This window comes from Aptenodytes forsteri, unplaced genomic scaffold, assembly GCF_000699145.1.
Source record: "Aptenodytes forsteri isolate BGI_AS27 unplaced genomic scaffold, ASM69914v1 Scaffold264, whole genome shotgun sequence".
NCBI classification, from domain to species: domain Eukaryota; kingdom Metazoa; phylum Chordata; class Aves; order Sphenisciformes; family Spheniscidae; genus Aptenodytes; species Aptenodytes forsteri.
In genome coordinates, this window is record NW_008795936.1 from 1,608,390 (window position 1) to 1,636,208 (window position 27,819).

The 27,819-nt window shown below is 39.7% G+C and overlaps 1 protein-coding gene across 2 annotated transcripts in view; it reads right to left on the reverse strand.

Moving 5' to 3' along the window:
• Positions 1 to 25,478, reverse strand: part of UBE2F (ubiquitin conjugating enzyme E2 F (putative)) — an 84,207-nt gene extending 58,729 nt beyond the window's left edge. For both annotated transcript variants that reach the window (XM_009285124.1, XM_009285122.1), the window contains exons 1-4: positions 25,349 to 25,478; positions 15,185 to 15,214; positions 12,578 to 12,643; positions 4,755 to 4,822 (exon numbers count right to left, since the gene is read on the reverse strand). In XM_009285124.1, the coding sequence (XP_009283399.1) occupies positions 4,755 to 4,822; positions 12,578 to 12,643; positions 15,185 to 15,214; positions 25,349 to 25,466 (282 nt within the window). In that variant the 5' untranslated portion in view covers positions 25,467 to 25,478. The remainder of the gene's footprint in view (positions 1 to 4,754; positions 4,823 to 12,577; positions 12,644 to 15,184; positions 15,215 to 25,348) is intronic.
• Positions 25,479 to 27,819: the final 2,341 nt, after the last annotated feature.

Genomic DNA, 27,819 nt, shown 5'->3' on the forward strand with positions numbered 1-27,819 from the left:
GATGCAGCCCAGGATACGATTGGCCTTCTGGGCTGCAAGCGCACATTGCTGGCTCATGTCCAGCTTTTCATCCCCCAGTACCCCCAAGTCCTTCTCGGCAGGGCTGCTCTCACTCCCTTCATCCCCCAGCCTGTATTTTCTTCTCCTTTTCTAAGCAGCCACTTATCTTTTAGGATCTCTCATCAGTTTCGATAATGGAAACTGTCTTTCATGTCCATTCTCAGTCCACTTCAACATATTGGTGAATATATACAGATGGTACAAGAAAGCGTCGTAAGCATTTGAGAACTACACTTATACTGACTTCAGTTTTAGTAAAAGTTTTGCAGAACAAACTTCAGATCAAGTTTGTCTCATTTCTTTAAAAAAATGTAGCAAATAATCTCTCCGCTCCATTATTCTCACCAAATGAGAGATCGGATATAAAGTGCTAATCAATAAGTGAACTTAATTAACAGTTTCAGATCTTGATCAATTTGGCAAGCCAATTCCTCTAACATGACAGATGTACTAATACAGATATGTTTTATCTGTTCTGTAACTGCAGTTTTTCACTTCACAACCTTTTCCCTAGAGAAGGGATGGGGTTTCTAGCAGAAATTTGGAATCAAAGTTATTTGAAATGTTTTCTCTAGACAGTCCCAAAGCATTCTTGTGAATTGCCCTGCAGCTACAACTACAATTTTTTTTCTTCATAGTTTCTACAAAACAGAATTCCCAAAAGAGGCATTAACAGGAATATGGATTCCAGAGACCAAGCTACAATGTTGCCCTAAGATATTTCTTGCCAGTCACTCTTCCCTACTAGTTCCTGACGAATTTCTTGAGATTGGCTGAAACTGGACACCAAACACAGCTAAGCACATAGTACAAAGAAACAAACTGAGGAAAATGAAACCACACTGCCCTGTGCTTTTGATGGACTGGATTATCCAGCTCAACAAGTGGAAGAGGCATTCCCTTACAGTAGAAGTGGGCCTTGACACAAGAACTGCCCAAGGCGTGCACTTCAGGTCCCCAGGCTTCCTTGCACCATCTCAAAATTTCTGGATGGAGGCATGATGGAGCATGAGCCCAATTCCCATTTCATCGGTTCCAACCCAAGACCTGTATAAAGTAGGGTCACCAAAGAGGAAGATGGAAGCCCCTTAACTGTGACATCTGATCCTTCAGGAACCAAATCCCTTTCAATTGTTTGCTGTTTCCACAACTAACATATTGGCCAGAAAAAGGACCAGGATTAGCAGCTCTGCTGTTAAATTCCTGGCTTTTGACCACTGCCTAAAGGCACCTCATGTCATAAAAACCTTGCTAAACTGGAGAGTCCCTAAGACTGTCTACTCTGACAACACAATACGTCAGAACCACGGGAGCTGCAAACAAGGCCTGGCTTGCAGTGGCAGACAGTTTAGTTTTATGTGGAAGTTAAACCAGATCCGTACTATTAATCAGGTTCCATCCGTTAAAGCACCAGGTCCCTAGTCTTGTGGCACCCATTATTTCATCAGCTGCACCTCAAGGCATGTTTGTGTTGGGAGTAAAAATACCGGACAAGACTGGCAAGTCATTATAGCCCTGCTCCAGAACCTGAATCTATTTTCTAACTAATCTTTTTAGCCTACAGAAAAAAAGAACATCTGTTTTTAAACATATATATACATTTTCATTAATAACCAGACCATAACCCAACATTCAACCCACTGCATTTTTTTCTAAATTGCACAGAGGCAAACTTTTTACTTTTGTGTTGAATGAGAGGTGCTCAGAATTTAAAAATATCTAATTAACATTTGCTGTAGATTTTCTGCCAGTGCTGAGCAGGAACCGTAACAAACCAGAAGATTTTTTAATTATAGCAATTGAGAGTCAAAAAAACCCAGATCAAAATTAACATTCAGCTCTCCTGTTAACACATAGGAAATACTTTCCTACGGCAGGGGTGATTTTGTGGATAACTTTAACACAGAAAATGAATGAGAGGTGCTCAGAATTTAAAAATATCTAATTAACATTTGCTGTAGATTTTCTGCCAGTGCTGAGCAGGAACCGTAACAAACCAGAAGATTTTTTAATTATAGCAATTGAGAGTCAAAAAAACCCAGATCAAAATTAACATTCAGCTCTCCTGTTAACACATAGGAAATACTTTCCTACGGCAGTGTTGTTTAGGTGAATACCTTAAACACAGAAATTAAAATGAGTATGTATTGCGTATGTTCCCCTGTGCCTAGCATTGCCACAGTGGTTAAACTGCTATTACTGAAGATGACTAAAAAATTAGACAGCAGAGAACATGACAGGGTTTCCCCCTTTATAATGAAGGCCATGTTTCTCAGGTATGCAATGGCACAATTTATTCAAGTTAGAACAAGGATTTAGTCAACCTTAAACATCACCTTTGTCTTTATAGTGTGTGCATAACCTTACACAAGCTAGTAGAAGTGGCCTGTATTACAGTATGGAATTCTTGGTGAGATTAAGGGGAACTCAAAAAACAACCCACAACCAAAACCATACAACTGCAAACACTATTAGTACATGTAGGTGTTTTAGATAGAAGTATATCACCAGGATCCTAAACACTTACAAAAAAAATAGCTTAAGCAGATAATCCTTGACCAATATGACTATGAAAGGAGAGCAGAACTATCAAAAAAAGGAGGAGGAAAATTCAAAGCTCTTTTAGAAGTGCTATACAGGCCCTCTACAAGCATGAACTTTTTATAACATATAGTGCATGTCCCATGTATTCATAGACTATAAATAAAGGAATATTAGGAAACTTGTGAAGGCATCTTCTGGAATGCAAACCCAACTCCTCTGCTTTCAGAAACTTAACCTTTCTACTTTCTACTCTACTAGCAGTATTAATGCACCATTCTCCAAGATCAGTCTGGGAATTCAAGCTATTACATTCCAGACCACCACACCTCCTTCGTACGTGTATATAAACAATGATGTGACTGCAACCACTACATATATATGATGCTGAATTTAGGCTTGGTGCATCTGAACACAAAAGCCAAGGTCTTCCCAGACACATTTCTCTAGTATTCTCCCGTACACATTCTTCAGCCTCCCTGAAAGAAGAACTCTGAGCTATCAACACCAAAAGAAAACAGAAAGCAGAAGGATGGGAAAAAGTTACAAAAGCAAGCAAAATTATCAAAACAGTTCAAACTAAAAAAAAAAAAAAAAAAGGCTTCCTTCTTACTGCAATTCATATACCTAAATGCAAATATTGCAATTCAAATGCTCAAATGATTCTAGTCTCCTTACATATCAAACTCCTGAGAACCAGACATGTGCCCCAATTGTTTTCCATTTTTTGAGTCAATCTTGTTCTTTTGACAGCTAAACTCTGAAAACAATGTCTGAAGTTATTTTTATTGTAATTGCATCTCTCCTCCCTTGCAAGGTTCTGCAATTTTAGTAAAGTACAATAATACCAACATTTCTCATGCTTGAAAAGGCCAAGTTGTCTGGAGATCTATTTATCTACAATAAGATACCACAATCATTTGTAGGTCCTCTGGAAAGCTGTTTGATTAATAACCATTAAAAATGTTATTTTTTAATTTAATGATACTTAACTAAACAGCCTGGGAGACAACCAGTAAAACTGGCAGAGTACACCAAAGGAGGCCACTTGTCACCATATCTGTGCTTTCCACGTCCTCCACTCCACGCTCTCAAAAGGGATTAAGCACCTAAGTCCAATATCAAAACTATAAGCACCAGTTTGAAGACCTCAAAGAAACAAAAAGAAAAAACCTTTTCCTTTCTGTTCACCTATTTCATTCTTTCTCTTGGCTATATCATTTTTTGTGAGAATAATCATTAAGTGCAGGTCTCAAGAATAATTAACAGGAGAGAACAGATGAGGGTGGAACCTCAGCCAGAAGGGAGACTCAGGTCTGACTTAACTGCACTTCTGAGAAGCTTCTGCCAGACAGTTGCAAATACTTATTTTTTCTTTAAGGAATAATATCATCGAGGCAATAAAAGCCTCAAGGCTGTTTGCTTACAAACACTGGACTGCAAAATAGCCAGAGATTATTCCCAATTATTATTCCCACTCCCTCAGACTCATGACACTGCAACTGGAATATTGTGTCCCATTTTGAACTCCCCAGTACCAGATATATTGACAAACTGGAATGAGCCCAGCAGACAGCTACTGAGATCGTGGTAACACCAGAGGACACGCAGTACAAGGAGAGTTGAGGGACCTGGATTTGTTCAGCCTGGAGAAGAGAAGGCTGAAGGTGGGGACCTATTGCTGTCTACAGCTACCTAATACTGAAGGTAGGGACCTATTGCTGTCTACAGCTACCTAATAGGAGGGTATAGAGGAGATGGAGTCAGGCTCTTCTTAGATGTGCACAGTGAGAAAGCAAGAGGCAACAGACAAGCTGCAGAAAGGGAAATTCTGACCTGATATTGGAAAAAATTCACATTAAACATTGGAAGAGAGGCCCAGAGAGGCGGTGGAATCTCCATCCTAAGAGATTTTGAAAGGTCAACTGTCCCAGGCCTTGAGCAACCAAATCCCACTTCAATATTATCCCAGATTTGAGAAGTTTAGATGACTTCCAAAAATTCCAGGCAACCAAGATTTTTCTACAATCCCATGATACTTTCCTAACAGACAGAAGATCCTTTCTTAGTCTCAATGCTAAGTTCCCTCTGAAGTCCTATTACCTGGAAAGGAATCTAAAGTGACTAATACTGGATTAATGACAAATACTCACCACCATATTGTAGGCATCAGGAACTTCAATTTCAAACTGAAACTTTCCACCTTGGTAATAGCCCTCATCTAGCAAAGAAAAAACAACAAAAATAGTTAAATAAGAGAAAATAACGTATGCCATATAATACAAAATATCTGTCATTACAGAGATAAAGTAACAGCATGGGGTTATCAAATACTTAACCTAGTTACACCATAACACTAGCTGCGTCCTAGTCCAAAGACAGTGTGAACATAGAATCTTCCCCCACTCCCAAAAACCTTTACAGCAGAAATTGATTAAGTCAGAAGAGTCAACAGTCCCAGAGTGACCCTGGAAAAAACACCTTTCTGATCAGAGTACCAGGCAATACCAAGCTAGAAGAACCTTTGATTGAACTTTTCATGTCTGTGTGAACAAAATTCTGCCATGCATCGGCCATATGGCATGTAGTACCACAACACCGACCCTTGGAATGAGCTGGATACATACTTCACTTGATAATGCATGCTAAATCCTGGAGCAGGATTTAGCACATTTTCCCAGACTTGTGCTAGCAATCACATATTGTGAGTACTATGAATAATGGTGTGCAAGAGCATGCTTCAGAGTGTACTACAATAAAAGAGCAAGTTAGCTCTTTTATTGTCATTATCTTAGGATGATATATCAGTTAGGAAAATCTGCCTGCCTCTCTGTCAACCTCAGACTCAATACTGAATTATTAAAATGGCTAAATTTTAAAATATGACATCTGAAAATACCTAGTTGCATTTAACCAGAGATAATATAATAGGATAATAGTCAGCCTGCAACTCTTGAGATGGCTGTCCTTAGAAGCTGAAATGCTTGCAAATGATCTGAAATGTGTCTGTCTGGCATTGCCATTACTGAGTTTTTTCATTAAGAAAGGGAAACAGACAGGTACCGAACCCACACTGGGGGTTTGGGACACCTGAGGAATGCTCAGGCTCAAACCACCTCAAGTACTCTAGCTCTCTGTATCACACGGTACAGCCATGGTGAAGGCTTGAAGGTCAGGAAGGCTGGCTATCATTGTATAACAGTATTTTTTTATATTTTTTTTAAAGCAACATTGCAAAGGAAAGTTCTGTGAAGCAATCCATAGTTTACAGAAAGATTAAGAAGAGTTTTCTTATTATCTAGCTTGTTCCAAACCACAAAAAACTAGCTCCTCTACTATAGGTCATCAAAATCCTCTTTCAGGATGCTGTCTTCTGGACCTGCTGCCTTCCCAGTCCCCACACAGATCTAGCACAACCTTCTATTTTCTCCTACCAACCAATGCACCACATCCACTTGCTCAGGTTTCACTCCATACTGCAATCTCACCACTGTCAGCACAAGCCTGTAGCTTCCACACTGTAACTGCCATAACCACAAGAGAGTAGTCAGCTCCTACTCTCCTCCTCTTTGCAATCTTTTATCAGCTGACTTACTGAAAAGGAGAGGGCATCACCCTGTTAAATAACACAAACCCTCAGTTGTAGAGGGAAGTGAGCCAGTAAAAGCTGATCCTGCCAAAGATGAGACTCAACTGCACAGTACACCCAGCATGCCACTCCAAAAGACCTGTGCTTGCAGAACAGCAAAAGAGTTGCTGAGAAGTACATCGTGGTCCAGCTTCTCCCAGGAGCTTGTGTAGACCACTGACAGGTTCAGCACATGAACAGCATCAGAAATTTTGGACTGCAACAGCAGCATAGGCACCGAGTATGAAAACAGAACATGGCTGTCTTCCCCACACCACACAGTAATGTTTACAGCTGCCTCCACACTGAACTGTGCAGCACAAAGCTGCAAGCCTTAGCCATTGCAAATTTCACTTTAATAACCTGTCCAGAACATACGCTTTTCAAATACATTCTCCATTTCCACTCCAATTCAATTTTGAAGTGTGTTTGATTTACTAAGCAGTCTTCTCAGGCACGCTACACTTTACCAGAAAGTAAATGCACATGCACTGATTTTTATGAAAAAAAGGCAAGATAAAAGCATTTCTTTTGTTTTCGAATATACCGAGATAAAAATCAGTAAAGCAAGCCATTTCTAAAGAATGAGATGTAAAAGGTGAGTTATACCAATATCCTTTTGATGAAACTACTCCCTGTCAAATGTGCAAAACACTCAAAGCAAGACACTGACTGTTCCAGGAAGGAAAGATTAGGAAAACGGTCCAATATCCCCCTGGAAGTTCAAACAGCTCAAGCACCACCGAGTTACCCTACAGGACACAGCAAACTGCACTTTATCCACCATCTAGCACATTATAATAGCTTTTTAACCAAGTCTCATGAATTTTCATTATTTCCATGTATGATACCGTTTCTCATTAGAACCACACTCGAAAGAATCAGACACACAGGTCTTCCAGTGATCGTACTAAAACAAACAAGTAACACCATACGGGAATACAGTGTTTGTTATAGTGCAAGCCGTGTACCTCAAAGCCTTCCATGGGCCTCCCCACTGCCCTGTGGCTTACAAGCACTTATCAAGCTATCACTTCTCAATATAAGCAATCACATGAAACACCCACATGTGTTTGCACAGGGAGAAGCCTGCTGCCAGTACAGCAAGGTAAAGGAAAAACACCAACACTGTTAAGGTTGCTCAGGAAGTCCAGCAGCAGAAAGTTATTTTCCTTGGCTTAAATTCAATAGTTCCTTGATTTCACGGACTTGGAGCGAAGTGCGCAGCAGCTCTTCGTATTCCACCCCTGCTAATGTGAAATAGATGCCTGTTGATGGATGTATCTACATGTGCCTTATGTCAAAGAAAATCCTCAGGTTTAATGAATCCTCACTGCAATACAGTTGTCCGAAAGACACATTCGAGAACGGCTCCAAGGGAGGAGAGCTTGCCAAAAGACTGTCAGATTCCCGCCAGTCAAGCAGCAGGAGAAAAGCCACGCTCCACATCTCTCTGCACACTGAAAACACCAGGCCCACAGCCTCTGCAGCATGCAGGAACATTATGGTAGGCCCTCAACTCCAAGCACAGACAGCAAGATCACTCTGACATTGCTCAAGAGATGCACGGGGCAGGGGTGGAAAGGCTGAACGGTTGTTCACTTTCTCCGCTCTTCCTCGCCACACAGACCTAGCTCAGGATAGCTCCACTTCTATCCAGCCACAGCAGAAACTCCCAGTGCCCACATGCAGGATGAAATCAGACAAGGCGAGCTCAGCTGAAGGGGGCAAGCCTTTTCTCTCTATATAAAACCATCACGGCAAAAAGAGTGCAGTTTCCTGCAGGATTACCAAGACGAACTGGTGTGCAGAGGGGTTAAATTATCACCAGTGTCAGCGGAAGAGAAGTAACAGGACCAGACGGTGAAAGAACACCCTTTTTTCTCTGCAAAAACGTGTTAGATTAGCTGAAGCACTTTCTAACCACGTATCAACACCTCCACAGGCCGTAAGAGATTCCTCATGTATTACGTCCATTTTCTTTTATTTTTTTTCTGTGTTCTATGTAAGACAGAAATCTCTGGAAGACTTAGAGCACTTTAGGCATTGTACCTCACACTGCGGGACACTTCCACATACTTACATGATTGTACTGATTCGTCTTTGAGGGAGACTCACTGTCTTGCATTACAACTTCTCATTTTATGTTTTGGGTTTACCTTGGCATCAGTCCATGCTAGCACTAACCAAAAAGTGCACTGGGTACCCTACTGGTTCTGTTATAAAATAAGCAAGGACATATTTACCAGATCAGAAGAGTAAAGCATCTCTCCTCCCCCTTTTTTTACAATTCTCCCTGGATGTTTGTAAATCTTTTCACTAAACAACAACAAAGCATGCTACACATTATCACTCACTCAAATGTATATTAAAAATTCATATCTCTGGAATGCCTCAGTACCAAGCCAGAAATCTTGCAATGCATTAACAAGATAAGCCTTCATGATGAAGTCATCTTATGGCATCTCAAGCAAGTAAATACGTTCTCCCACATGGTAGTTTCCTTCCCCGTGTCCCACAACACCCAGACAGGGACAAAGACCCTCAATTTTTTAGGCATGTAACAGTGGTGGGAAAAACTGAAGTTCTGGCAGAGTTAATAGTGAGGAAAGTGCTATAAATAACACAGTCAAATAAAATAGCTTTAGCACATAAATTAGGAAGTTGGCCACTGACAAGACTTGCAAAAAGGGAGTATGTCTGAGCTCCAATTTTCCTCCTACTGCCTAAGTTTATGCCTTCAAGCTGTATTAACAGAGCAAGCATTCCTACCACTTCAGTCTCAAGTTTCATTATCAACAACCTGACTCTAATCTTAGTTTGCATTCGTAAGGTGTTTTGATGGCTAAAAGTGCTGTGAAAATACTAAATTGTTTTATTGCTTTAAAAGAAAATGCAAGATAATTAGGACAGGCCACAAAGGATGTGCTTTTGATAGTAGCTCCTTGAATCAGCAGCATTGAAATGCTCAGCCATGCTCACTGACATTTGTCATTTTATGACACACAAAACAGAAGACAGGCTCTTTATTAGTTCCCTGAAGAATGGGACTCTAAAATAATCATACTAACCCCAAACTACCCCAACTGTCTGGGAACTGCAGGAAAATTGCATTAACTCTACATAGTCCTCTAGTTTTCTTCAATGTGCATGCTATCTAAACTCACCTTTTTTTCTGGGTCATAACCGTGTTTTAAGCCTCAGCTTCCAATTTTGTGCTCCAAATATCAGTGCAGCAGGCAGGACTCTGCCCGTGTTGTAAGCACCTATCTCCTTATTTTTCCTAGCTTTTGATCCAATAAGGTACCAGCACAAAAATAAGAACAGAGGCAAGTGGTGGCATAAGGGCATTTTTCAACGACGGAATGATTGTTTCAGATGACAAAAGGATAAAGAAGCTTCATACAGCAGAGAAAGCCAGCAGTATCTGCCTTGGGAACACACAGTTTGTCCATTGTGGCAGTAAAAGCTAAGTCTTACCCATTTTCTAGCATGTGCTACTATATATCCACTCATGGTGCACTGCAGAAAGCTATAACAAAGGAATCAGAATTTCTTGAGGACAAGTAACTTTTTATGTGAAATAAGCAGTCACCCTCAAGATTTTCTACAAATTAATTTTAATTTAAAACTCACTGTCACCAGGATAATTTTGTGACATTAAATACTTACTAAGAAAGGTTATTATGAGAAGTGCAGAGCAAGGGAGCTGAAAGTATTTCTGCTTGGTGATAAAGTTTATTTTCTTATTCAAATTAGTCTTTTTGTGAAAACCTGAAGAAGCTTCTTTCACTGTCCTTTCAAGACCAGCCACATTCAAAACAACTGCATAACACAAAGCACCCGAGAACAAGCTTTGTCAATAACATGAGGCTAGAACGTTGACTGCAAAAGGCATTTCTGTGTTAAAAACATGTTCGGCCAGTACCTTCATGGTACCCTGACAGCTGACTACTTGCAGAAACCGTCTTGGTGTAAGATCCCTTATAAAAATGTGGTTACAGAATTCAAGCTCTAATGTTAATCAGAATATAAGAGAACTTAAACATAAAATATGAATATAAAATAATTAGCACCCCTGTAACAGATCTGTCATAGAAGGATGTAATCTCTGTAACTGCAGATGAGCAAACTGAGAACCCTAAGGAGTGAGCCAGCAAGAACCTCTTCGCTGTGCAGACTACCAACCCTGGCTTACGCACACTTAGTGTATAGGTCCTAACAGTGAGAACTGCAAGGTGGAATTAGATATTCCCTGGCACCCGCAGCTGTGCTGAGCCCAGCTCTTGTTCCACAATCAGAAAGCTGCAGAGATATTTGCAAAGCACTCCCTTAAGAGCCAGATGTATGAGCAGGATTTCTAGAAGTAACTCAGCTCCTCAATGCAAGAGACAGTTCCAGGCAGGAGAAGAAAAACTGGCTCTTACTTCGGACTGTCAAGATTCATGCAACATTGTTTAGACACTGCAAAAATAGTCACCTCAAGCAAAGATTTTGGACCATTTGAGCCAGAAAAATTCTGTGACAGCCTTTTAGCTGCCTCTCTGCTATTCCAAAGAAAACTAAGATTTAGCATACTCTAAAGAAAAACCTCAATAATGAAGGGAATCAGAAAGCTGCAAAGATTTTCTTGGTATGTGTTACGTTCTGCCTTTAAAGAGTTGTGCTAAGCTGTAGCTGATCACAAGATTCTGCACCTGAATTATGAACAGCTGAAAATAGATGTTTACTTCGGTCAGACTGCTACTGCAGAGACTTCAGCTGCACAGCTATATTTAGAGTAACAAAATGTTAATTAAGATCATTTCCTTCCCAAGATTATTTCAGCAATGAAGCCAGCACAAAAACCATGCTCTGCACTCAATGACTGTCTTCTGACTGCAACATCTTGCTGTACAGCACTTAACAGACAAAAAAAATGACTAAGTATTTAGACACCTTAGAATTAGTATGAAGAAGCTATCATTGCTTCATATTATCATTGCTTCATATTCAACACATCACTAACTCACACGGTGATAATCTTGTAAAGTCAACTCATTTCCAAAATATAATAAAGCAGCATCATATAAACTTCATGCATGACATTTGGTGCAAGCAGACTAACACTCACCAAGTAAACGTGAATACATCTACACAGAATGAGAGGTTAAAAGTTCTATAATAGCACTTATTTTTTATTACACTGACTAGGGCAGTCTTACTCATTTTTCCATCACAAAAAGGAGTCACATGAACGGACACGTTAACAAAGACCACCCAAGACTTCTACTGCCGAGGCAGTGCTAGCTGATTTTGGCTAATAAGCAGCAACACTGACATCTAGCGCCCATTTGACTTCAAGATACTGGATTATCAGAAAAATTCCTATCACCCTGTTAAGTGTAAACCATTATTTGTATAGGTTAGACATCAGGATGACTGCCATACTGCATCCGAATTCTGTTGTCAATAAACATCTACAGAAAATATGCATCTACAAGAATTAGTTGGCAGGGAAATCCTGATCTCAGCACATCTAACTCAAACAATTCAGTGTACTGAACACATCAATGTTCTCATTTAAATAGTTGCACAGAGTCTCAAAGGTAACACACAGCAAAAATAAGTGTGTATGAAATTTAAATAATCTTCCATGCAAATTCATCCCTAAAAACAAACACAACTTTCTATTCTAAAATGGACAGCCATGTGAGCAAGCTCTGTAATTTCAGATGGCTATTAAGAAACTTACGTGGAAATGATAAATTCTGAAAACGTAGTCCTGAGGTTTTGTTTTTATTGAACAGTATGCCAGCAGAAGCTTCAAAATATATTTACATTAGTTTTATTAACAATAAAAGATCTAATTTCCACATACTTGAATATTCAAAGACTAAGAGACACCTACTTGTTAGGCATCTTCAGACATGCATAGATCTGAAGTTTTCCATAGTGTTACATGTCATCTACCTTTTCAACTCTGCAGACTCAAGAAATCAGTAGAAAAGAATAACTATGCAACAGGGCTGTAATAGAGTAATTTCTCTAGACGTAGTCCAAGATTTTTCTCAGCAAATAAAACAAGGTGGTTTGAAATTGGCTGAGAGAAAAAAAAATGTTTTCAATCAAAGTGAGCAAACAAGACCTGAATACTTCCTAAACCTGCTCAATTTTGATGGCCTTTTTATTGGAATTGAATTCTCAAAATCCAGCCCAGTTTCTCCACTGCCCCTATAAAATAATCACTGTATTTCAGCCAGTCTTTCTTTGACTAGAAAGTTTATTGGATTATTGAGCAAATTCTTGGAACTACATTTCCTCAACACCAACACACACAAACAAAAGTAACATGTTTAAAAAAATTACCTGGGATTACAGTTAGCTGAAAGTAATGAAGCTTGTTTGGGTCGGGAAAATTCACTTTACATGTACCTGCAAAGGAAAAGAATAATTTACATCAGACAATTGTTTTTCCACTGTTGGGAAAGCAAATATATCATTTTTCATACTCTCCAAATTTACTCCCTGATTAATCCTTCCAGTCAAGTGATTTCCTCCTATACTTTGTCTCTAAGCACCTCTTCCCTATACAGTTACAGGCCACCTGCCGTAATGGGACTTCACTTCTTTGAGCTGTGAGGAAGCTTATTTCCTTTCAGTAAACCATGCTGCCTCAAAGACCTTAAAATGCCAAAGAATTTGGTCTTCTGTATATATACTAGCTACATGTTAAGATGACAGCATACATAATGAGCATCTCTTCCTTACAAGTTCTTTAATGGTAATGCGTGTATCTTAATATTTGATCATACACTGCAGTCTGCAAGACGTCATGCCACCACAGCCCTATGCTAACAAAGGATTATTTATACCTGTAAGGTATAATGAGATACAAGCTTTACTGAAAGCCTCATCCAAAAGGCAGTGAAGTCTCCATTCAGCTGTCATATTGAGCAAGTTTCTTCTGCGCAACCAATTACACACATTAACAGCAAAGGTTACAGAGCATCATTACAAACCAAACACTATGCTTTTATTCTCAGACTAGATGAATTTAAGGAGAATAGTGAGAATGGAGAACCAGTGTGAAAAGATAAAACATCAATCTGATGAATCTGTTGAACTGAAAGCACTGACTAGTTTCAAGTTCACAGCATAACAGCCCTTTGTTCGCATTTGATGACACAAACTAAGTTGCCTTCCCATGCACAACACTGGCCTTTCTTGACTATGGCAGAGACAAGCTGTCAAGCTGGCACTAGAAGATGCATATATCCATGGATATATTATCCATATTATGCAGCCTTTAGCTTCTTAATCCATCAAGCTGGCTGTTCTTTTTCTGTAGTCAAGGAGCTAAGTAGTATCAGAGATCTAGACACTATTTGCCTGAAAAAATAACTAGAACTGTACACAAACCCTAGTAATGCATTCGCATTGTAGTAACTACAAACCCTGATACACGTTTCTCAGGTGTTCGTTATCCTATAGAATAGTCTACATAAAAAAGTTTAACAAAAGTTAAAATTACCCTGTGTAAAATCTCTATAATTGTCATTAAGAAAGAAGAGCATACAGAAAGGAAGAGTCAAATACTGCCTCTCCTGCCCTCCTTTTTGCTGCTTCTGTTCTGTATTTTTCCCCCTTGTAATTTCTCCCATCAGGCAGTCTGTACACTGAAAAGCCTGATTTTTGAGATCTGAGCATTGATCCGGATTTAGAATCATTAGCAAATAGAAGATGCTCATCAGAAGCAGCACTCAGAAGTTTAACCTGCAGAGAAAAAAATATGGTCAAAGCTTCCCTTAGCTGGGGAAAGGCTAGAAACATCACAAACTACCTGCCAGCATAATCAGAGAGAATATTCACTGCTTTTCTTTGTAAGATAAGCATATGGGCAAGACAGGGTGAATACAGAGCATGGTAATAACCTACACATACACTCTCAGTCTGCTGCAAGCAGCTCATGCCTCTTTCATCGCAGGGAAAACAGATTACTCTGAAACAGGAACGTGCACCACACAGGAAGTTATGTAGAGCGAGTGATGGGCTCTGAATGTACCTCTGAGCTTACTAGGCAATAACTTGTGCTTGCCTGTATTGCAAGAACTCATGGTAGAATGATGCTGTTCTGGTCAATGCTTGAAAAGAAAGGGAGCTCAGCAACAACTCAGCTTCACTGTCAACATCCACCCTCAGCAACAAATACAGAGCAGTAAGAACTTTACTCTCTTTTATAAAAGGGCTTTGTGTTTTGTTGTCCATTACAGAACTACGTTTTCTAAAGCTAAAGAGCAGAAAACATATATTTGATTTTTAACTATCTATTCTCAGCTTTAGAAGCAACAAGCCACTTACCCCATGCTCTTAAAAGTCTATTTTAAAGTGGCCATTAATATTTTCCGCTTTTAGTATAACATACAAGTTAGATTCCAGGGCTAAAACCACATTATCTTGCTTTTTTAAGGAATATGGTTTACTTTTAAAAAAAAAATTCATCAGTATTTTCACTATTAACAAACACATCAGGTTACAGCTTGCATGTGAAGTGAAAAAGCACTAGGTTGACTTAATAAGTTTCTGGAGAACTGAGCTATTTGCTCTGCCCCTAAAACAGCATCTCCTGTTTTGAAAATCAGAGAATGGAGGGAAAACAGAAGTGAGGCAGTAAATGCACTCCTCAGTTCCAGGTACCTTTTGGGTGTTTTATGAGGGAAGCTCCCACTCCACCACCAATCAAATCCTAGAGCCAAATGATCAATACTGCTTCCAAAGGACACTAACGAGGGATCCACCTCTCCACAACCCTTTAAGAGGGAGCAACAAAAAAAGCCTGTTCAAACCTGAGTGGCAGAATTTTGCACAGCTTTCCCTAGAGTTAACAAATATCATTAGCATTCATACTTCAGTCAAAACATTCAGTTCAATGGTCCTTTTCCCCATAAAATGCATGCCATCAAATGCTATACTTACAAGGTAAATTAGCTTCAAGTTCTGCAACCTCTGTTGAAAGAAAAAAAATACTGTTATTTATGCAAGCATAAAGCCATTCTTGAAGTCCAAATTGGCAGACCTAATTTAAACCACTCTGTAAATCAAATTTCACTTAAAAATATAATTAAGCTGCAGTGGAGGTTTACCTTGAAGTTTCTCTTTAAGCCACGCAATTCATCACTAAAAATGCTCAGCTGCCCTACAGACAATGCAAACATATCCTACTGTGATTAGGAGGTTCAGCTCTGCCAAGACTGAAGCACCAGGGCTTCTAATACACAGGGCACTGGCATTTCAAAAAGTGGCATTATCCAAACCTCCAAAGTTGTCTACATAAAGCACCAAAATACAGAAAGCCGTAACTCCACAGCCTGCAAAACACAAGAACAGAAAAACCTCAAGAATCAGGGTGTCAGTCCAATAATAAAACAAGTACAGGAGGTTCACAGCCTGTGTAAGCATCACCACTCTCCAGCATCTAACTGCTAGGGCTCTTCCACCATCAGCTACGGACTCCCTCAGGTTAGGCACCGCTTTTGTGGAGAAGCCTCCAAGCACGATACCACATACTGCACACTTGGAAACAGCTACTGAAACCCTGCTTCAGTGGCACTGTCATACTAGATGTTGTCCTGCCTGCAGAAGCCAGCATTAAGAGCACCGAAAGAACAGAGAAAGATAAACCTTCACTTCAAGCACCCGGCACAGCAACATGCACAGGGAAATGATAAAAACAACTGCATCCATTGCATTACTCCTCCCCCAAACCTCTGCACTGTTGAACAAACTCAGAGTGTTAAGATTTTTTGCTCCTGCCCCTGTTGGATATTTTCCCTCAGAGCACGGTTTGCTATAGATACACGCTCTTGTTCAATTAAGATTCCCTTTTATTTATTGTATTTCCCATGCATAAAACTTAAAAGTTATTCATAAAAGAAAGGAAGTAACCTGATTCAGTTGCATAGCTCCTAGGAAGAGAAGTTTACTCCTAAGCCCTTTCTCTGCCACACTACTTTCTCCGGAAGACCCCCTGCTTTTTCCCTCTTTTGTGTATTTTACTGAAGTCTTACTTTCAACTACCTGTATTTCACAGAAGTATGAATGAGATGCATCAAGATACCTCCCTCTTTTACGTCTAAAGTTCTAGGAAACCTAATCAAATATATTTTTGCATTTCCTGTAGTGTTTTTTTCCACTTGATTTCTAACTTCACTTTCTGGTCTGCACAGACACAGCTCATTTATTTGTGCTAACAACAAGGTGTAAGAGATTTCATCACCAACTCTCAAAAACATGTCTAAAGAAAACTGTAATTCAGTTTAAGATGTGGGGAGCAATTTCTTGGCACAGAATCCAAACTGATCTCATCACAATTAAGAGCTTGCTAATTCCCCAGAACTCTTCTTGCATCCATGCTTACCAAAGCTGGCTGGTCTCTGCAGCAAGCATGATGCTTATTTGACTCCCACCTCCCACTTGCTTGGCACAACTCTGGTATCCCTGCATCTGCAGCCTACTATACCAAGAGAGAAAACCCCACCAAAACAGAAGCACTGTGTTTCACACTTACCTAAAAAGTTCACAATTGCACTCTTTAAAATCCCACACTCTGCAGCACTCGAGTAGCCACAGCTGATTTAACCAAAGTTGTGCACTGAAAGACACACGACACTGGGGGCACACTTTTGCTAAAAGTTTTCAAAGAGTACTGTCTTTATAATATACCAAAAATGTAATTTCAGCTGTAATCAGGGACTTTATTTTTACTTTCCCTTTCTGGTTAAAAAAAAAAAAAAAGACAAGACATAATCAACTACTGAAGGCTGCAGCTATACAAACCCATTGTAAGACTATTCCCCCAACCCTTTCACTTTAAACTCGGCGGCCTTTCATAGTGGGAAGCACTATCAATCTTCACTAGAGGGTAGAGTTTAGGACGTGGCTCTTATTTTAAGGTGTTGACTGCTTTCCTTATTGCTTTCTGTGTTTGTGTGTTGTTCGGTTTAATGAATCCTGCCCACCGTTTGCTTCAATTCTGAGAAAAGAACAGCAGAGAAAGACAAGATAATCAACTACTGAAGGCTGCAGCTATACAAACCCATTGTAAGACTATTCCCCCAACCCTTTCACTTTAAACTCGGCGGCCTTTCATAGTGGGAAGCACTATCAATCTTCACTAGAGGGTAGAGTTTAGGACGTGGCTCTTATTTTAAGGTGTTGACTGCTTTCCTTATTGCTTTCTGTGTTTGTGTGTTGTTCGGTTTAATGAATCCTGCCCACCGTTTGCTTCAATTCTGAGAAAAGAACAGCAGAGAAAAGGGAGACACGAAAGGACAGAGCATGTTCAAACCCAGCAATGGCCAGGCTGCAGCAGCTCTGGTGAGCTGGGGCCTCACTTCTGCCTCCTGCAAGGTGCAGTAAAGAGTTTACTGATCACCATAGTTCCTTTGAAGTGTGAAAAATTTGCTGTAATGCATTCACGCTTCTGTGTTTCCCTTTGTCTTGGCACAAGAATGAGCGGGTTTTCTTGTGAAAAACATGGTAACAAAGGTGCTCACACCCATGAGTATGAAACAGCGTGCTCTTTCTTTGAAGGTGTGCAAAGACGTGAGAAGGCTATAAGTAATCCACACAAAAGCTTTGTGAACAAAGGCAAGTTCCCCAAAATTAAGGTTTCTAATCGACTCTCCAACAAACCACTGAAACTAAGAACAAAACAACTTTATAAAGATAAAAAAGCAGGTAGAGACCTGCTTCAATAATCTAAACTTTTAAAGTAACATCAAGTAAGGAAACAGATGTTAGTATTAACTGAGCCATATAAACATTGGTGATTAACAATAACTAGTCCATTTAATGGGCCAAAGCTACAGTGTTTGTGAGTTTTCCAAATTCTATGACTCTTTGGTAGTGACAGTCTTGACATTGAAATAATTTTTGTATTTTGCTGCTCAGAAAGCAAACATTTTGACCACATCCTTCAAGCTCCATTAAGATTCTGATGTTTTAAGTTATGTATTTTCTACATAAAGCAATACCACTGACAAGAATATTCTCCATAAGAAAATGGCCCTTGTGCAGTCTGCCAACGTACTGGCATGGTTTAACAGATTTGTAAATAAGCAAAATGTAGAAGCAACAATTAGAGCTCCAATGCACTGAACTGCAAGAGCTCCAAAAGCCTCACTAAATTAAAGAACAAACTTAATCTCACAATCTTTCTGACCTCCTCTTTCAAAAAATGACTGTAACTACAGCTGAACAGTAAAGAAAATCCAATTTGACTGCTTTTCATAATGTTTTGTGGATAATTAGTATCTGTGTCTCAATTCACAGCCAGGCACCTCACTGTTCCTTAAGATGCTGAGGCAAACAACCGGATAACCCAAGTTTCAGGAAATATTGTGCAAAAGCACTCCAGAACTTCAACAGGAAACCACTGCTCGTCAATGCCTGCTCAGCGCTGGCTTAGCAGAGGTGTAGAAACACTGTGGAGCATCTAAATCCCTCTCGCAGTCAAGAGGGCTGATTGCCAAGCAGCAGCAAATCCACCTGCACTGTAAGGCCCTGCACCCACGCTGATGAACCCTCATAGGTAGGTCTAAAAGGCCATAGTGTAAGTGCAGACACATGCCAGAGCTTCTGCAGGGAACAAACTTGGGTGCAGTCAGTCCAGCCCAGCTCCCGACCAGCCAGTCTGGTGTTCCTGAAACCTTATTTGACCTGGTGCAGGAGCACACCCTAGTGGCAGGTATATTTGCAGAGTCCTGCTCTTGACCCAGTAAGCACTTGCTTGAACAGTTCCAAATGCTATTTTAAACCATAAAGAGAATAAAAAGGCAAGGGTTAAACTTAAACCTAACACAGACTTTGGAAGAGTTGAATGCAAATTGATTATGTCTCAGTAGCAGCTTAGGAACTTTATAAAAAAGGGGAAAGCTAAGCCTAACACAAGCAACCAGAGCTATTTATAAATGATTTCACAAACAATAACTCTCCCTACCCATGACAATTCTCAGGACAGAAATAGGAACACACACTCGTGACGTGTGTACGGGCATATGGTTTATGAGAGACCCACGTGAATGTTATATTCAGTAACGCACAGACTATAATCACATTGTTCCCTCCCCTTCCCCCAACCCCACCCCAACTCAACAAGTCAGAATACAGAAGTGCTTTATTTACTAGCCTTGCCACAAAGAGTCAGGCCATATGCTTCCCACCGAAGTTTGTTTTTCAGTACACAAAATGAAAGCATTATTTCCTCAACTGAAACGAACATTATTCTCATCCACAGCAATACTTACTTTTCTCTGGTTTTGACCAAAAAGCCTCCCTCTCCTGTTTAGGTCCCCTATTTAATGTGCATCTTTAAGACTGCTAGAGATCACAATAAATACCTTGACACTCTAACAAAAACACCATTTTCTAAGTATTAATTCTAGCACTATAATGCTGTTTGCCTCCTAATTCTATCCATCTACCTTTATAGCTTTCCCTACTTAGCTCCTCTGAACTGTACAACCATACGTAGCAGTATTAGAAGTCAAACAAGCTGCCTAATGCTGCAAGTTTTTCGATAGAGTAAGAGATGTGTATTTTCCTTCCACATCCAAATGTTTATTTTAAACAAGATACTATCAAATCACATGCTTCAGCTTCTATACACTATTACAAAACTTATTATCCTGACATCAAAAACTAGAAAAAGCCACTGTGGTTGGAAATCTCTAACACTGCAATGTATCAACTCATACTTCAGGTATGCTGAAAATCAGAGATATAAGAAGTGAAGCAATACATTGAACCAGGCCCCCCTTTGTCAGTGAAATCCTGGAAAAAGTCTCAGTAATAATTTTTCAAATTAGCTTCAATTCTTGTTGAGTCTTTTTGGCTTTACAGTATCTATCACCGTTAGGCTGCAAGCATTTTAGTGTAAACTACTAGCTTCCTCTTTAATAAATATAAATCATTCATTCATCAAGCAGCTTTCCACTGTCTTCTTCCAAAATAAAGGATTTCATTTCGGTTGGGAGGGGAGAGGGAGAGAGGGGGCTAAGAAGCATCACTGAAAAGGAAATGCTTTTGTGATTTAAGTTGTGCAATATGCAGAAGTTAATGCAACATGTTCAAAACAATGCCTCAAGTAGTTTCAGGAGTGTTAATCAAGGAAGGTTTTTATTAATTCTCAAGAAAAAAAAAGTATTTTTTTCTCTCTCAATTTTCCTCACCTACTATTGTGAGGAGAGATATTACCGTACCTCAAGTTTTGAAGAAAGCAAATACATGGATTCTCCTCACTTTTACTTACAATGCACATTTACCTCATTTTTATGATCAGTTTCCCACTTCCTTCTACAAATGCACACCTGAAACATTTTCTGGTTACATAAATCTGGTTGTAAAACCCATAAATGTTGAAGACAACTGAGGAATAAACCACGCTAACTCATTTTCTTAGATATTAAGTTATTTCAAGCTGTCACTTACAATCAAACTAAACAGCACTGGTAATATAAAACTGAATGATGTTTAGATGCACTATAAAAAAAGCATTAAGGGATAACCTTTGTGATCAATAAGCATATACATCACTGCTACTACTGACATCCTGGCATGTTCTTTATCTTTAATGCAATTTAGTAGTCACGTTCATTGTACAATATTAAACTTAATAGTACTTTGACTTGTCCTCAGCTCCTTTCAAATTTTCAGAAAGGATATCCCTTTCAAGTTCAGCACTGCATGGCTCAGAGCATCCTGCAGGAGCAGTCATGTGGCCCCTATTCCTAACTTAATGAAGTTCCCCCTTAGAGATGAATTCAGCATCAAAAATTGCCTTTGTAGCACGGAACAAATTGAAAGCCACTAAAGTAAGTGTACTGCTTGCTCTATTTTAACTTGAGTACTAGGTCTACAGAATTAGGGCCTTACTCTCCAACTGAGCCTACACTGAAAATTCAGTGAAAACAGAGATACAAGAATAAGTCACACTGAACTTTTAACAAAGTTGTGCTTTATTAAAGCCTCTCTCCCTGCCAGAGAGGCAGCAAAGCCCCTTCAAGCACCATTTCTGTCTGCTCCTCCTCCCCACATCAGTATTTGCTTTCTACCTTCTCCAATTGTTCACATTTCCTCTGTTTGACTTGTCTTGAAACATCTAAGTCACTGCTTGGTCACTCCTTCTTGGCCAGAAAGCCTCTCTCCAAGAAGTGTCAAGCCTGAATTACTAGTCCTCGCCTTCCCACTCCCTCAGACACTTCTGCCCTCAGTGATTTTGAAGTGGTGGATGTTTTCCTGCGGCTTCCCAGAGTTTCAGATCAGAACGACCACCATGCTCCTCACCCCAGACACATGTACCCTGCTAACCTCCCAAGTGTGCTCCATTAGTTGCTGAGATAATCAGCAGGGGACAGGCTGCTACCAAATCCTGTTTAGCAGCCATGACTTTTAACACCCCAGAGGAAAAACAACTGGAAGAGAATATCCAGCTGTCTCAGAATTACTTCCCTACATAAAACTTTAGGGATAGAGATTTTTTTCCTTTCATAATATGTCCATGAAATAACCCAACAAAACAGTGCCCTGAGCCACGATTGATATTTGAATATATAACAATACTAGACATGTAAGTAATCAAAGGCACAGCTTAGAAAAACTAACAAAGGGCACCAGTATTTTAATAGTAACTTTTTCACAGAAGTGGGAAAAAAGCCTGTTTAACTTGCACTCATCACTAAAGCCAAGGACAGCACCTGACAACACTCAGCTGATAGCTCACATACTTCCAGTTTTAGTAAAAGTATTTCAAATGCCAACTTTGAGTTTTCTTCTCATCCATATGGTGTAAATAGCTAAGATCATACCTAAATTATCACTTATTTTTCCTACTTTAAGGCAGTATCAGTTAGGAGATGTATCTAGTCAGTCTGTGCCAAATTTTTAAAAGTTTGTAAGCATCATCTACACTTATCACTGGCTGGGGTCACAACCATCTACCCCATAATTAAAATGTCATTGATCTATTTACCAGTCAGTGTACACAATACATTTGAGGACTGCAGGGTTATCAGTGAGACAACACATCCTTCGCAGAGATCCTATAATGCCTCCCTGGATGGGACTCTCTATCAACACAAACAAGGCTGTCTTTAATTTACCTCCAGATAAAAACCAGACACTGTCTGTGTCTGGGCAATACCTCTAGTAAAACTGGCAGACATCTGTCTGCAGAATTTATTAGACTATCACCAATTTACTGTGGATCAGGAATAGGAAAGTATCTCTCCAGCACATCATCATCATCACTCTAGCAGGTGAATAGCTATCTGACCTTGGCTCATATGCTATCGCCAGCTCCCAGGGCCGGGTGGGCTTTAGGGTACTGTGCCAAAAATCACCCTCAGCTAAGCTTCCAGGACAGCCCACCCTGTGTCTAAGCTGCTGTGGAGGACGCTGCACAGACCATTTGCCCACTGTTCTCCTACTGACTCAGGAGCTATAGACTTATTTGACACCAAAAAGGATCCAGATGTGCTACGGAAAGAGCGTAGCCATCACTGAGCTTTCTAATGTACGTCACCACAGTCCCTTGTTCTTTCAACTCAGAGGCTTTACACACTAGAATAAAATCACCACCACTAACACCGTTAAGAGCTACAACTGAACCAGCACCAACCTCAGCACAACTGCTGGGGCAAACAAGGACATAACATGCCAGGCCTTTTCTCATCTCCTCCTCCTCCCTTACTGATAGCCAGCATTTCTTTTCTTTTTTGTAGAACAGATTATTTTTTAATTCACAGTTGCCCTTCTGCAACTGTCATCTGTTTCTTTGATAACTCCAGCCTAAACAAACATCAGTAACAACTTCTACTTACAACTACTCTTAAAGGCTCCCACCAATTTTGTTTCAAGTCTAATACAATAGCCTCTTACAGTTTCATACAATCAAGCAGTAAAAGGCATCCTCACTGTACACACACCTTTAGCAGGCAGTTCTTCACTCCCTATCAAACTCATTCCTGCAGATCTAGACAACATGACCTAGAAAAACTGTCAACATCAGGAGTCCATCCTCACTCAGGCTCTCAACGTCATAGATGCTGCTTCAGCTGATCTAGCTTTAAGAGCTGGAGCAAGTTCTAGAAACTTTTGTAATTGAATGGTCTACATTTAAGTTTAAAGTGTAGCTTAAAAGAGAATATCCCCAACAAGTCTTTTTCAGACTACCTACTAGATTTTCCCTTCATTTTCAGTGTAGTTATACTGAAGTGATCAACTTCTACTGTCAGTTCCCATTTCAGTCTAGAAACCATTCTAACCAGACTGACAGCCACTCCTACAACTCTTTTGGGAGAGCCACATGATACAACTTTCACGCACAATCAGATCACGATCCAACACACTTGTCAGAAGGATGCCGGCAGTGACCTGCTTTTAACATTTGTCAGTTTGGGACTCAACTCATTCAATACTTAGTCTGCAATGGTTTTCTAATGGTAGCCATAACAATTACAATGTCGATACTAATTTTCCATAGCTTACAAGCTTTTCTTCCCCTGCAGACATCAGTAAGGTTTTAGTCATAAAAGTGAGAAACATGATTACTCTAAGGGTACAGTAAAATTTCTTATAGCACTTTACACTATACCAGGCATTGTAGTTGAAGTGTATTTATATTACACAGCTATTTTCCCCTCAAGTCTACACTTGTAGGTTAACGAAAATCTCAGATTATATATATTTAGTAATTTGGCTTTGTAGCTTAGCCTGGTTAAAGAGCTTATTCCTCTTGCCTGATAGCTTTCCCCCTCAGAACTGCAGTTAACTGAGGATTTCCAAACTGGAAGTCTAAAGCAAGCTCTTTGCAAGAGTTATCACATCAGGGTTCAAAGTGAATTAAAACTCCATGTCCTTAGAACAATGCAAAGAGAGAAAATTGTGACCATAATGTTCCTATAGTCTAGTTGAGGCACTTCTCAGTTTGTAATGGAACCTTGCTCCAGTATACAGTGATATGACAGAATCTACCCAAATTTGAAGAAGCCATATGTAACACTATGGTTAGGCAATATCATTCAGGCAAATATACCACTGTCAGTCTCAAGCCATTCTGAAATAAGACCAGGAAATGAGCACATTTCATTTGACTGGCAGGAATCCTAACCGTGACAGCTTACACATCAACAGTAGTATATTCACTATTGATCATTTTTAGCAGAAAAATCAACCTGAACAACATATTCCTTGCCACTAGATCAAGCTGCACAGCTCGAGCATTAAAACACTCAACTATTACCAGAGGGAGTAAACCTGAGTTTAAGCCCATAGTAACTGCAAAGTGTCAGCACCTATGGATTTTTAAATATAAGATTATCCATGCTACAGAAAAAATGAAGAGCAATAAAGAGCTGTCCCCAATTTTACTATAAAATAGTTTAATTATTGTCTCACAAACTACCTCATTTACCCAGAACTGCCACAGAGTAAAAGTTTGGGGTTTTTTTTCCCCACCAATTGCAAGCCAGCTAGTAACAACCTACAGTAGCCTTCCTAGAACAGACCACATTGTACTACAAAAATGAGTGCTGGTTTTTTATTCACTACTTCATAATCAACTTCTGATGACTTCAGGCCTACGAAAAATATATCTCTGCATTGTTTTTTTTTTTTTAAGCTTTTTAAAGTTTATTGCCTCTGATCTATACAATTAAAGACCACCGGAACACTGATGTTACTTTTAGGACTTTCTTTCCTGTCACAGGCAGTTACGTTTTTGCTCAAAAAATACCTTCCTATCAAGTCAATTCTAATATTCTCCCTCTATATATTTAGTGACACTTATGTGACAATTTTTTATCATAATGTTTGATGACACAGTTCCCAATGATGGATTAATTTTTCAGCAGAGTAAGGAGCAGGCTTTTTACGTTTTGCATTATTCAGTGAAAATAAGCATCCTACAGGCAAAGAGCTGTTGGAGATGTGATGTACGCCAATATATACCCTACAGTATAAATCCTGAGATAAGTCACAAGCAACTTTAAAAATACTTCTGGATATTATTTTAATATTGTTTACTGGCAACACATCTGCAAACTGTAAATCCCAAAATATTTAAACAGAAGTTCTTTTCACCTTTAACAAGTAATTTATCTCGGACAGACACCCTCCGAGTTGAATCAGAAGCTGGATTGGATGCACGGGGTCCTCTGACACCATCATCCCGCTTCAACTTGCTTGCCAGAGTTAGCATTACTGCTGTCTTCAATCTAGAACACAAATATTAGAACAAAGTCAATTACCAAAACTAAAGCACTGGGGAGGGGGCAGGGGGGGGAAGTACAAAAACAAGTTACAGTTAGTTCCTTATTCAACATCTATCACCATATTCTTAGCAGTCGAACAAAGAATATGATATATACAGTTAAAATGACTGCGATGAAAGACGAGGATGGCCTAGAGTACTTGAAGAATGAGAGTTTGTTTCAGATGTGAATACTGAGAGAGTTACAGTACATTAGGCCAAGAGGAAGTTCAATTTTGCTGGAGAAAGGTCAGACTTTCGTCATCATTTACAATCCAGTTTCACTGCACCATCTACTGCAGTATACCACTGCTTGACATCGCTCCTTCAAAAGAATTGCTGTGAAAATACCCCTGCCACATCCCTGGCCAGACAACCTGCTATGACCATTCTCATCCATACTTCACGTGACAATATTCAGAGCTACTTTTTGGCTGGCCAAGAAAAAAAAAGAGAGAAAGGGGAGGGGTTACTGGAACAATTCTCTAACACTAGGAAGTAAGCTTTCAGTCAGCTACCAGGACACAGGAAAGGAAACGGATTTAAACTGCAAATAGTGCAATTATCTATGCAGCTGCACAACAGTAACTCTTCACAGTGCAAAGCAACAGTGGAGAAAGTTACATATGGAGATTTGATAACTGAAATGAAGAGATTTTTTGCTGTGTCAGTCTTCCACTGTAGAAGATAACTGCACTGATAAATAAATTACAGTAAAAGGTGGACAGAATGCCAAAGTCATAAAACCAAAACATTCAGTCTGTCATGGCTTAATACATTTTGACACCACTCCTAGTTGAAGGCGACTCAGTCTTCTTAACATTGTGGCCAAAACCAACATAATCCTGACAAGATTCATTCCCTTTAGGCCCCACCACCACTAAAATGGTAGGAGAAATGTTTATCCTTCAGTCATATGAGTTAGTTAAACAAAATCAAACAAAAAACTTGTAAGAAGTCAGCACATAGTCTTTCCATGAACTAGTTTGCATAGAAGACCAGACAGGTATGATGCAGCAGTTACCAAGACATGAAACAGATGCTCAGGTAACATCAGCTGTCATAGCATAAAATGGAGAATCAGCTGAGATATTCATAAGGCAAACGGTAAGGTCCAGTAAGCCACTGAGATGAAGACAGTCACACTATAAAACGACAAGACTCGATACAAGATTTATCTCTGTCAGCTTCAGCTCTTTGTGTCTTGATGTTTCTTTCCTTCTTGTAAGCAAGCCCTGAAGTGAAGTTTAACAGGTCCATTGCAACAGCAGTTACAGTTACTTGCTTGTTAATTTCATTTGTTCTTGCCCCAGAGAAAACAAGAGATAAAGCCTCCGGCCTGCCAGTCTAGTCACTACATCTGCAAAGACAGCCCTATTGCTTTCCCAAGGTTGTGAGAAAGCTGACAGATTTATACCAAACATCAAGCCAACACCAAAATACTGGTGAAGGGGCAAGAAGGAGAAATGAAACAACTAACATGACACTTGGATGTTGAGAAGAACATAATAGATAAGTGAGTAACAAGGTTTAAAAAAAAAGGAAAGCATATATTTCACAATAGTACCTAACAGTATGAAACTCTGGCAAGATCTACAAGAAGGTCAAGTTCTCTGAAGTTGACAAGTATGTGTGTTAGCTTCAAGATCCAGATTTAAAAAAAAAAAAAGGTAAAATTCAGGGCGAATGTAAATTCCGCTTGCTCAACTGAAATATTCAGTAGGTTTTTTTCTCCCACTACCACAGAGAAAGAAAGAATAAGCAGACAAAACAGTGCTTTTTTTCCTTGGAGAAGAGAAAGACAACAGCTGGTTTAAAAAAAAAAAAATAAAAGGAGGGGGGAAGTAGGGGAGTCAGGGAAGTCATGACACAGGGTCCTAAAAGAAAAAAAATAGAAAAGAAAAACTGTAAACTCCAGGCAACCCCCTCCCAAAAAAAAACCCTTTTAGGTGCCAAGTCCAAACATCAACTTCAATGAGAACTGAATACCTAAATACCTTTAGAGATCCGTTTCCTCACTGCTTGTCCTAGAAATCTAGGAAACCGAAAAGAAGTGTGACCAGTGGGGAAAAGAGATGATTCGCTCCAGTTATACCCCAAATTTCATCAATGGAGCACAGCAAGGAATCACCCAAAACTTGCTCACCGCATGGGGAAAGTAAGGCTTTACCACCGCACGACACCGCGGAGACAGGGGAGGGAGGGGTGCTGTGCTTATTTATAGAGAAGGGCAAGAGAGCCCCGGGATTTCTCCAGCTCTCTTGGGAGCGGAGGCAGCCGGCTGCGGGGGGCCGCCCCGCCC